General features: G+C 41.8%; 1 protein-coding gene across 1 annotated transcript in view; it reads left to right on the top strand.

The window, feature by feature from the left end:
• Window positions 1-11,156, top strand: part of LOC109393622 (uncharacterized) — a 65,194-nt gene extending 54,038 nt beyond the window's left edge. The window contains exons 3-7 of the mRNA XM_019663030.1: window positions 241-307; window positions 7,321-7,599; window positions 8,212-8,280; window positions 8,642-8,755; window positions 10,596-11,156. Of these exons, the coding sequence (XP_019518575.1) occupies window positions 241-307; window positions 7,321-7,599; window positions 8,212-8,280; window positions 8,642-8,754 (528 nt within the window). The 3' untranslated portion in view covers window position 8,755; window positions 10,596-11,156. The remainder of the gene's footprint in view (window positions 1-240; window positions 308-7,320; window positions 7,600-8,211; window positions 8,281-8,641; window positions 8,756-10,595) is intronic.
• Window positions 11,157-12,731: the final 1,575 nt, after the last annotated feature.

Below are 12,731 nucleotides of genomic sequence, written 5' to 3'. Positions count from 1 at the left end.
AAACTAAGAAACTCCTTTCCAGTCTCTCATTCAGAGCACAAATTCAGATCGTAACATGGCAAAAGCTTAGATTTCTACTCGACACAGTAATCACCTCCTATTTTGTCCTGAAGGACAGCCCCCAAGGCTTAGGAGAAAATAAATTACACCAGATGTGACAGAAAATCCCATCCAATGCCTATCACATGACTTGGCAACTGGGGCCGGGGTTGCCAAAAAGAGAAAGCAAGAGGTTTTTAGATTAGGTTTATCAGCTGTGGAGAATGGCTGATCTTTGGCAAAGGAACCTACCTGACCGTAGAACCAAGTAAGTGATTCATTTTTTCTTATTATGACCACTATGTTTGGCAATTATCTTTGTTAAATATTTTCCCAGCTTGGGAAACACTTTTCAGGTTGTTGAAAAAAATCCTTCCAGCATGTACTTTAGCAACAAGGGATGGTCTGAGGAACAGGGAGGGACTGGGTTTCTGATAAAATCCAGGTTGAGGTGTGTGCTGCAGTGGATCTACTGAATTACTATCCTTCGTAGAGCATCTTTGCCACCTTCCTTCTACTTAACTAATGTTAGAGAACCAGCTTACTGAATACCAGTGCCTTCGCCATTTACAGATCTAGGCCATGACCAACCTGTACTCTATCTAGTAAATGTGAGGCATAATGACGTGCATGTTAGACCAAGAATTCGAAGATCAAGTTCTAATCCTTCCCTTTGGCTGACAAGCTGCATGACTTCACTGAACTCTAGTTTCTCTCTATCTAGACCGAATGATTTCCAAGGTGTCTTCCAGCTTTAGCACACTATCATCCTGATTGTCACCCAGACCAATTCCTAGGAACAATTTAGTAGGAAAACCAAGGAAGCCCCATGGTATAAACATCTTATCACCCAGTAGGAATTCTGCAATTTAATAAAAAAGGCACTGGAAAAGGAGTCAAAACTCTCCCTGTATCCTTGTGCTGCCACAGAGGTTTTGACAAGTGATCACTGAGGCTCCTTTCAGTTCTATCATCTATTATTCTGGTTCAGTGGATGGAAACTGAACCCTGCAGACCTGAGAGTAAGACCCAGTTCAGCCACTCACTATCTTAACCACTCAGCTTCAGTGACTTCATCTGTAAGATGGATCTAATAATATCACCTCCTAAGTTTGTTATAATAATGTTTGTTGAGGCAGTGTAAACACAAGTTGTGTATAAGTAGTAAAGTACTTATACAAATGGTAGTCATCTATGATTATTATGATCCTTTGGATAGACTCCAGGTCTTTTGCACCAGTGGCTTTTGCTCCAGTCATCATGTCCTTCTACCTCTGACTGAGGCATAATCCTTTGTGGTTGACTTAAGCTTTAAGTTATGTTTCTGCTGACAATTGCCATTTGGCAAATCTCAGCAAAACCAAAAGAATTCCTTGCTCCCTGTGAAAATGTGATCCTGAAGCAAGATCTGGAGGTATGAAATGACATGTTGAGGAAATAAAAGCAGAAAACTTAGGAACTTCCCTAAGTGTTAACTTTCAGAAGACAACACACATCAAACAAGCTGTCAAAATATAACGCTTAGATCTCAGAAACGCTTGCAAAGCTCTATGTATCCAGCCACACTTGTTCTGTTCCACCCACCCCCTTCCAAAACAGATGGACCAGACAGGGGGCAAATAGGTAGCAAGGTGTTTTTGTAATGATGCCTGAAGTGGTGCTTCGGTAGCACAACTCATCTTTGGAAGAGGAACTCAACTCATCGTGGAAGCAAGTAAGTTATGCATTTTACTTCAGTCTGTATATCCCTTGGAATTGTGGTATAGTCCTGAATGAATGGAGCTTCTTGAGAATTTGGAAGGTTCTAAATTGGAAATACACTGGAGTTTTTTGTTATTGTAGTTGCAAACAGTTGGGATAAAATTTAAGGACAAATTCATTCGGTTTCTCTTAAGAAAATATTCTGTGTATGCTTGGAAACCCTGTTCTGAGGATTAGTATTAACAAGTCTTCCACAACTGCCTAACTAAAGCCCTTAGTGTGCCCCCCTGGTCAGGGACTGGGACCAGAGAAAAGGCAAGCCCTAGATGAGGAGAGTCTTTCCATTATTTATGAGGAAAAAGAGTCATGGCCATGACTCATGGGAGGGTTAGAAAAATATTATTAAAGAAGGAGTTAGATCAAGAGAATCTTCTCTCCCTCAAAAGACGAAAGCCAATCTTGCCCTTGTCTCTTTTTTGCTGAGAACTTGCATTAAATCAACATGCCTGGCTCAAACTAAATGATCCTCAAGGTCCCATACTAGTCTTGGTCTGCTGAGAGCAGTTATGTGCTCACCTCCCCTGTTAACCCTGAATCTGAGGGCTCTGTAGAGGGTTCAGGAGCCTACATCCAATAGAGAAAGAAACACAGCCACCAACTTCAAGACAATAAAGAAGTAACGGAGCTCTCCTGGAGACATTGTCCACTGACAGTCTGTTCCGGTGTTTGGAAATCCAGGGGCTATATTCAGGTAGTTGGGGTAACTGCCAACAGTCAGTCACCGGAACCAGTCCAGAAAACAACAGTCTTTCAAAAGCTTTCCAAAATGCCAAGTCCACTGGGGCAAGCATGGCTGCTTATATGGCTAGATTTTGTTTTGTTTTTCTATTCCAAGGAACTAAAGAGGTGAGGAAAGGTACATGAATGTAGGGGCGTTGACAGCCCTAAAAGCGACTGCTAGTGTCAACAGGGTCACTGCCTCTCAGGGGGTAATATGAACTTACAGGAGTGCTTGATTGCCTTTTGCTTCTAGGGAAATCATGGAATTTGGTGAGTTTTCTTATCTTTGAGAGGAGAGACTAAAGCACTGAAAAGAAGGAGAGAAACAGAATTAGGTTGTCGCTGATTGCAATCTGATTGGTGTTGGGCAAATTGGATCTGAGTAAAAAGCATTATGTTTCATTTTCCCTTTAAATCATTTCCACTTGAAATTCAGAATTATCTGCAGTGTTAGAATCAAATCTCTGAAGCTGTGCCTTTGGGAGTTTTAGGGAAGAAGGAAAGAGATGAAACTGATGCTTAGCCCCTCAGCCGGGATGCTGACCGTGCTCTCCAACGATACTTCATTTACTTGTCTGGTTTTCTCTTCTTGCAGTAATGGAGTGTAATACGATGATGTGAAGCTCAGGTAGAGGGAGTGAGAATTTCAAATCAAGCCACCAATCCTTAAAGTTTTGACAGCAAATAATGGCCCTATGCAACTGTCATTCCCTTTGGCTCTAGCCCTGGACTCTTGGTTTTTGGATGAGACAGAGAAATCCATCGGGTCTTAAGTTCATTTTCACATGATTACTATATCCCCCTGAAGCTTGTATCTGGATCCACAGTCAGGAGAAATTATAAAACAAAAATAATCAATCCAAAGCAGGCGCTGGCTCCTGTGACCTGCATTCATGACACACAGCACCCCTGGGCTCCCCTGTCGGCTGCCAATCTCTTGTTCAACCATCAAGTCCTTAGAAAGCCTTCCACTGGGCTCAGAAAATTAAAAAGCAGATTTGTTATTATTGTGAGACTCAGTCTGAGTGATGGGGAAGAAATTAGGTTTCTAATCAAAAAGCAGTATTTGTGACCCAAGAGAAAGGAACCAGAGTATGAGAACAAGACCTGTGTCTAAGCTCTCCTCATCCTAACATTCATTATAACACATGTCAACATTCAGTGTCCCATCCCTACTCCCACACTATTGTGTTCTTCTTAGAGACGCCTCCCAATAAACTGGGAGTTAAGTTTTCTATCTTAAAGGCAGCTATCGGTCACCTGTCACCCTTCTCTTGCTCTGTCCCAGCTCTGTCCCCTGTCCCAGTGCTTCTCAGTTGAGGATTTCATGCTCACATCCTTATCCATCAGTTAAACTATTATTATCTTCAAAGAGAACTGAGACTGTGCACTTACCCCCACACCTCCCCGAGCTCATCAAGGGCAGCTTTGTATTTCTCTGAGCTGTGGGGTCTTTGGCTGGGATCCAGGCTGGGGAGTCAGGGCACAGATGTTCTAGCCCAGGCCCCAGGGCCAGCCCCAGGCTGGTTACCTGTGAAGCAGTGTTGCAATGTGCTCCTGGGACACCCGGCAGATGTTTTTTGGAGCTGGCACCAAACTCTTCGTGGAGCCCCGTGAGTTGATTTTCCCCCCCTATATTTCAATGGATAAATTGAGTCTTAGAACTGGAGCTGCCATCCAGTTTGCATTATTTAAGAAAGTATACCTAGGAGATATGGACTGGGCCAGAGTAGAGACACTAGGCTGAATCATTGAAGTAGTTCTGCAACTATTTTAATTTTTAAAAAACACATATTAAAACTATAGCTCCTGCTTACTTCTGAAATCTTCAGAGCAGCCCAGAAAGCACAAAGAAATGTAGAAGAATTATACTAATAGTTGGTGCATATAGATGCAGGAGGAACGGTGGCAGAGACACTTTGGCCTAAATTCCCCAGGAAGTTACTTTATCCTTACACATCCCTTTGGCTAAGGTGATTAGTGTGCAAGCCTCATTGCAACCTGAAAACTAATATCCTGCAGCCTGGAAGATTTAAGAGAGAGGTGGTTAACCTGGTCGGAGTAATCAGGTAGAGCAAACATAGTTTAGTGTTCAAGTTAAATCCCATATTGGCAGAGAGCCTTAAAATGATGACTGACATTTGTTATAGATGTTGCAATTCTTAGGGAACCTATAGGACTCTCTATGTGAATCTAAATGCTAGATGATTTCTAAGTTTATAAATTCAGAAAGACTATTCAGGAAAGGTACACACTATTTTTTGTATTGTTTACCAGCATATAACCTTAGTATTGGGTTGATACTCACAAAGAAAGAAAGTCTGAAAATAAAATAACAATTGTCCAAACAAATAACACTTGGAAACATGTGTTGAAATGTAATTACATTTGCGGACCAAGAAGAAAGACTGGAAATTCTCAAAAGATAAACAATCAATTAAATCTTAATTTAAATTTTGAACTACAATAGTGAAAATATTATACAATTTCAAATTTTGGTTTAGGTCCAATATAAAATAGACTAGGTTACATATGGCAACTATACTGAATGCATTCCATTTTTTTAAAAAGCTCAGTTCAGTCAGCTAGCCTTTTATTTGGTAACCATGATGCCACAGAATGAATTAGATAAAACACTTTTCTTTCAAACAATTGTTTTGAACATATAGACATTGAAAAAGAGAGTCTGAGAAAATTGTTTTACCAAATCAATACACTGTGCTCTATTTGAAATGCTGACTAACAGATTCAGAGCTCAATATCATGAGTGTATGACTTTCTTCAGACATCTGTGTTGTCAGCTATAGTACATTGTTCAAATTATTCAAACCAGGTCTCTCCATTCCAAAGTGATCATTGACCATTGCCTTTAAATATGGATTTTAAAGCCCAAGCAAGCCTTAATTAGCCAACTAAATCAGACCAGGATTGGGCCATACTCTTAAGTAAGGAGATAGTGTTGTTTTGTTTTTTGTTTTTTAATGGATGAGTTTCCTTTCTCTGCAACTTGTAACTCCCTTGAAAATCAACCAGAATACATCTCAAACCAAAGTCAGCACCATGAGCAAGAAATGTCACAGTTCTGAAGGGACAGAACATGTGGTTTCTAAACCGTTACTGCTAGAATTATCAGTGTCTGTTATCAGTGGCTTCAGCTATGCCAGGAAACAAAACAATGAAGGTTTTCTCACATAGGTTTAAAGCCGGTTCCGAGAGAGCCCTTTGAAAAAATCCCTAATCTCCTTCTTATTTAGAGCCAAAGCCAAAAACATAAGGAATCAGATTCTTAACAATGAGTTTCCTGCTCTGAGTGACTGGAACAGAATCCAGTCTTTTAGCTGAGCTTCCCAGAAGAGAGAAAAATAAGAATTTTGATGGTAGTGATGGAGGAGAGAGGGGACACAGAGGGGGACAGGGGGGTTATCGAAACAGCTGATTCTCTAGGAAAGCCCTGATCGGCCATGGTCCATTTACAAAGCAGTGATCAGCAGGAACTTTCTGATGAGCAATAACTCCATCTCAAACTGGTATAACTGATAGATTTGGTTATAGCTCTACTCCTATGAGCGTCACAGCTGAAGCCCAAATTCAGATTCAGGATACAGCATTAGAAAAATCACTCCATTTACATATTCATTACCAAGACTTTTTGTTTAGCAATAGCTTATGTCTTGATTGTGGATCATAGTAAATAGAAATACACTGGAATTCAACATATTTTTAATTTGATACCAAGAATCCAAATTTACCTAAGTGTTAACTACTAAGAGCCATATTCACACAAGCTAGTGATATTAAAAATCATCAGTTAAGCTTATGATTGGGAATATATCCCTATTGTCGTCATTCACAGGTTGGTTGTCTTTCCTGATTTCAAGCATTTGCAAGGCTCTTTCTTTAGCAGCTATTTTAAGATAGCCTAAGAGTTCAAGACTGCATAGACACAAAATTTATCATAATGCAGAAACTTCAATAAGGCACAATGGGAGAAAATGATGCATATAAAGGATAGCAGAGAGGTGATAGTTCAAAGTAAGACATGAAAAGGGGGAAGGCCAGGAGGAGGCCCAATTATTGGGACCAACATTCCATAGACCCACTTTGAATAAAACAAGAAAAATGCACTTAAACTGGTTTTATGTTTATATCATTCTTGAGAATGATAGTTGCTATTCTCTGATTAAAGGCTCAAAGAAAACTGTAGAGTATTACAAAAGAGTAAGTATTCGCCTAAAGGCAGAGAGATATGCCACTTAACTTCAGCAGATCCATTCCAGTCCATAAAATGGTGGTGGCGCCCTGAAGCGACCCCAACACTATCATCTTCTTAGTGTTTGAACCAGTTATGTAGTCCCTCTCACACCCTTGATTCTTTAATTGACATAATGCAGAGCACGAACACCTGCCCTGATCCCCCCCACTAAAAGCCCATGCATTTAAAATAAGCAAACTGATTCAGACAGGTATTCAGGCTGACCTTGATTATCCAGAGGATTGATTAATAAAACATAGGTCACTGAAACTCAGATGATCCCGAAAATTCTTGTAGTTGTTATTTTCCATCTCTGATTCCAGCCATATCTCTTAGCAGTTCCTAACTGAAAGTCAAACTGACTGCCTTTCATTTCTGCTACCCTTGGCAATCGTTTCATGGAGTTGCTAACAATCCCAGGTCACTAACAGGTTGCAGGAAAGCCTAGGTTGTAGTGTTTGGTCCCAGAGAAATTGAGGTAAACACCATTGTTTAATCCAACATATTGTGGATAATCATCTCAAAAAATAAATTGATCATATTTGCAGAAAGTCAGCCTCCTGCCAAACCATCCGTTTTCATCATGAAAAATAAGACAAGTGTTGCTTGTCTGGTGAAGGATTTCTACCCCAAGGATGTAAATATACAACTTCAGTCATCCAAGAAAATAATAGAATTTGACCCTGCTATCGTCGTTTCTCCCAGTGGGAAGTACAGTGCTGTCAAGCTTGGTAAATACAACGATTCTAATTCAGTGACATGTTCAGTTCAACACAACAATGAAATCTTGTACTCCACCAACTTTGAAGCGAGAATGAACTCTTCAGGTATGTCGTATCTGACCTCAACGGGCTGAGATTGTGGGGAGGAAAAGTTGGGGTAAAGAGCTGGAGATGTAAACTCTTGACAGATGGCTCTCAATATGGCATCATGCTGGAAACAAGACTTAAGCCCAACTATAGCTTAAGTCAACCATCATTGACTGAGAATTGAACTTTCTGCATTTCTGAGCTGGAATGTAAGACAGAGTTCATCTTATTTCATCCCCATCTTTCCTCTTTACCAACAACTGTCTCCTTCATACTAATGACTATCCTACTAGTAGGCTCTGGGGTTGAAAATCCATGTGCAGTCTAACCTAGTGTGAAGAGTAAAGCAAAAAGCAGCCTAGCCCCTCATGGGTTAAGAACCCTAATTCTTCCTACAAATTAGAGGCATGCCTGGATGTTAGCTTCATAGTATTAAAAAAAAAATCTGTGATGGCAGGTATGTTGGCTGTGCAAATAGCTGTGCTGCTATTTGCCAAGATGTGCTGCATGACCTTAACCAAGTCTCTGATCTTCAGTTTACTTACTTAAAGTCTTTTCCCATTTTAACACCCGAAATATTTTGAGCCTCTTGGTTGCCAATGTAAGCCTGACCACTGTTGTTTGTTCCAGATAATCTAAAACCACCAGTGAAAACTGAAAACATACAGCAAACTTCAGAGAGCTGCCCTGAACTCAAAGGTTAGTTGAAATCAAAGGGCCAACTTGACAATTGAGAGTTAAAGCAAACTCTGTAAATGTCAAATGGGACCAAAAATCATCAAATTTCAAAAGAAAACAATAACCAGACCTGACCCCAGTTGGTTCTCTCTGATTCTCCCAGGAGAGCTTGGGCTGTAAGCATGGGTTTCCAAAGCTTGCCGGGCTGGATGTAAGCAGCAGCCTTTGCTCACCAAGGGCTGTCCTGCAAAAAGTTGCGCTTGCAAACCAGAAAGAATAATGGTGATTTGGCGCAGGCTGGTGTCAGTGTTGTGGGCCCAGTTCCTGGAAGGGAATGTTGTCTCTCATGGGAGCCACCATCTTCACTCTTGTTCAACCACAGTGCATGCTGGGAAGTTGAACATGATGTCCCTCACAGTGCTGGGGCTCCGAATGCTATTGGCCAAGAGTGTTGCCGTCAATTTTCTCTTGACTGCCAAGTTATTTTTCTTTTAAGGTAAGAATTAGCAGCTTCTTATTCCTACCTCCACCCAAACTATGCTGCACATGGGGAAAATGAGTTTGGAAATGGTAAAAGACCAAGAAGCATTGGGAAGTGAAAAACACATAGAGACATCTTTCAAATTAACACATTGAGGACCGGTAATGCAGATTTGCATGTATACATTAAGGGGGAATGTTTCCAGAGGTATCACACCCTCAAGCACTACTAGGGTCTTTGGTGAGTATTTCCTGAAAATTTCAGTTCACAAAAATAGTTAGCGAATTTGTTATAAATTTTTAAAGAAACACAGTATTAAAGTTTATTTCAATGGTTTAAAACCCAGGAACATGCATTTAAACAATTTAAATGCCCTGTCCTCAATGTGTTAATAAGTCAGGTCATCTCAGATACTCAGCATAACAACACCCCATCCCATTATCCTTTTATTTCAAGCCAAACTCAAATCCATATGTAGTATAATGTAATAACAGCCAATAACCCCTGCCTGCCTGCAACCCAGAAGCTTAAAAATTGGAGCTTAATAAGGAGAATTAGTCTTCTTCATTTGCTATTTTGTTTATCTGGCCAAGCGGTGATGGGTTATTTGCAAGGCCATCACTAAAGCCTGACCTAAAGAATATTCAGGAGGAGGAGAATCTGATTTTGCCCAGACAAAAGGGATGCCAGCTCCCAATCTTTTTTTTTTTTTTAAAGATTTTATTGGGGAATTGGGAGGAGGGGAACAGCACTGGGGAATTGGGGAAGGGGAACAGACAAGTTGCTGTCGTTTTGGTCTTCAGTCTAGTTGTGGAGGACGTTGCTTCACTGGCCCAAGTTGGCACCATCATTGCGCTCTTCCCAGGCGAGGCAGATCAGTCTCTGGCTTCTGGATGGCCGCTCACTGCGGCTGCTGGCCGCTCACGGTAGCCCATGGCAACCCACTGCAGCAGGGGCTGCAGCCTACACTGTCGCCGGCGACTCACGGCAGCCCAGCTCCAGGTTGAGCTGTTGTTCAGCATCTTAGCTGTAGAGGGCAGTGTCACTGCCCTCATATGTGGGATCCAAACCGGGACCCTCTGGCATCCCAAGCCAGTTCTTAACCATCGCGCCACTCGGCCGGTCCCCAGCTCCCAATCTTTAACCATAGGACTTCAATGTGTAGATCAGACTATCTTTGGGGTGAGCCTCTTCTCCCATTAGTCATTAACAGCCCACTGCTAGCTACTCAGAATACATATAAAGTCAAAGCTGAGACATTAATTATTTGTCTGTTACTTGCATTCCCTCTTCAGGTAAACTTAGATATGAAATTCGAAGCAAGGTCTAGGCTTGCCTATGAAGCTCCTTCTCCAGTACCCCCAAATACTTCTCAGTCCCAGCTCCTGATCTATAAACAATCCTAGACTTGGAGTGTTGGACTGATCCAACCCAGCTTACAAGCATAGCCAGTCATTCCCAAAGAGGCGACTCTTTACCAACAGTCCTAAGGACACAGGCCATATGGCTACATTAGGAATCAGAAGACCTGGGTTTTAGTCCTGACTTTGTCACTAGCTCACTATGCTACCTCAGCCAGGTTGCTTCACCTCTCTGGGCCTGGGTTTTTGTATTTGTAAAACAAAAGTTACAAATGACTAAAGGAAAGCAAGAGGGTTTCATGACTTGTGCCAACATTGATACACTGATAATGACTAGGTGTAGAAGGGAAATGTGCCGTGATAGATAGTGATGTCTGCAGTGGTACAGCCACAACAAGTACTGGCCATCCCCAAACTACATACCACTACAATTCCTTCCAGCACTGATGATCTATGCTTCTGTAACAACTCTGACAATTTTCCTCCACTCACAGGCTGACTGACATAAGAAGGCTACACTCCCTGAAATAAACCAAAAGCCTACAGAGGTGCTATCTTTTAGGCTTCTGACTTCTCGGTGATTCAAGTTGATCCACCACAGCCTTGCTTAAATTGCTGCTACCCAAACCAGTTTTTCTTTGAAGGCAACAAACCCGGTTTGTTCTCCAGCCTGATGGAAAGACAAAAGTCCTGGGGGTAGGGGTTTTTGGTCCTAAGTGCTTTATATGCTGCTTTATAAATGAATATAGAAATACAAAGGGATAAAAGGCTCATTTTTTTTATTGATACACTTTGAAAATGGTGTTTTGTTCCTCTGACTTTCTTTGCCTTCAGAAGTAGAAAGTGGGAGCCAACAGGTTACCAGCTCCATTCTCCAAGAGGAAAGCAGACCCCAGGGGAAGGAGAGCAGGACTCCTTTACCTAAACATGAAAGGTTCTGCTCAACCCACCACTAGATTTGCCCCAAACTAGCATCTCAACCACAAAAGCACTTTTTGCTCTTCCTACTGTTTTACAAACAAAATTAGATTTGACATCCCTAACACTCATCGTGTCCAGCGGTTCTCAACCTGTGGGTCACAACCCCTTTGGGGGTCGAACGACACTTTCACAGGGGTCGCCTAAGACCATCGGAAAACAAAAAGATATTTACATTACGATTCATAACAGTAGCAAAAGTACAGTTATAGAGTAGCAACGAAAATAATTTTATGGTTGGGGGTCACCACAACATGAGGAACTGTATTAAGGGGTCACAGCATTAGGAAGGTTGAGAAACACTGGGTAGGCAGAGGGGTTTCTAAAATCTATCTAAATACTCTCCAAGCTATTAGCAGAGATCAGAGTGAAATACAGAGGAAATGTACTTCTATTAATTGATTTAACAGACATGAATTGACTCCCTCTGAGTTCCAGGTACTTTGCTTAGGATGCAAAAATGAGTAAGACAGAGGCCTTGCTTTCAAGCAATTCACTGTACAAGTGTTTTTGGAAAGGGATAGGAATGAGAGCCCTAGATTTCCCCTGTAAAAACAGTATCTTAACTATCCTTGCCTGCCAATCTGTGCACGGGGAGCTGGAGGTCACTGGACACTGACTGTCGCCTGGCACTTGGTGTTGATGGTTTTCTGCCATTCTTCCCTGATGCTGTCTCTGTGGCATTTATTAAAGTGTATTGCGTGTGACTTATCTCTGGCTTTACTCATGGCGACCACCACAGGGGAAATGTGGGTGCCACGAATGCACTATTAGTCAGACAAAAGCCAAACTGAGCTTATAGGTCATACCACAGCTTCCTGAGCCCCCAGCCTCCAGGTTTCTGCCTCAGGGACCCAGCCCCGGGTTTCCTGCTGTTGGTGCTACTGCTACAGCAATAACAACAGCAGCAGCCCCGGTGTGGCCCATGAGCTCTGCCACTCTGACCCCAGCAAGTCCACAGCTGTTTCCAGGTGCACCCACTCACGTAGCAGAGCCCTAGTAACCCAGTATTGTGGTTTCCTCAGCAACTACATGGGATGTCAAGTGAGATTACAAGTGAAGGAGCAACCCTCACCAACAACGCCCCTGCCATTGCCATCTGCAAACTCCCACATCATGTCCTCACAGCCCAAATCAAAGAAAGGAGGCAGTAGCACTCTGAGTCAATAGGTTTAAGACAATCTAGGTGGATACGCCAGGTCCATCCAGGGGAAAACCACGAATAGATTCCACACAACTTCACCTGATATGTGAAAAAAATGCCTGTTTCCAAAACATTCACATCTGTTGCCTTGGGTCACGTTAGAATGTTTCTCTATAGCTGCTAAGAAAAAAAAAAAATCACATCCTCCATTTTTAGATGGAAAAAAAAATGTGCTCCCCCAAAAAAGTATGTACCTTGTCCAAAGTCATCCACTGAGGTAAGGATATTGCTGGGAGCAGAAACAAATTATCAAGAGTGCCACCCAAAGTTCCTCTATGAAAGCACACTTCATCCTCAAGACAAGGACAAGGTATTGATTTAAAATTCAGCTAAATATATTTAGCATATGAAAGAGCCACCCTCTGGCCCACTTTGATCATCAGAAAAATACATCCTAGCATATCACAGGACCATGAATTTCTTCCACCAAAAGGGGTATCCAGAAAAG

The sequence above is a fragment of the Hipposideros armiger genome, unplaced genomic scaffold (assembly GCF_001890085.2).
Source record: "Hipposideros armiger isolate ML-2016 unplaced genomic scaffold, ASM189008v1 scaffold_385, whole genome shotgun sequence".
Lineage (NCBI taxonomy): Eukaryota > Metazoa > Chordata > Mammalia > Chiroptera > Hipposideridae > Hipposideros > Hipposideros armiger.
The sequence above is the reverse complement of the archived record's forward strand: the minus strand, read 5'-3'. Positions and strand labels throughout refer to the sequence as shown.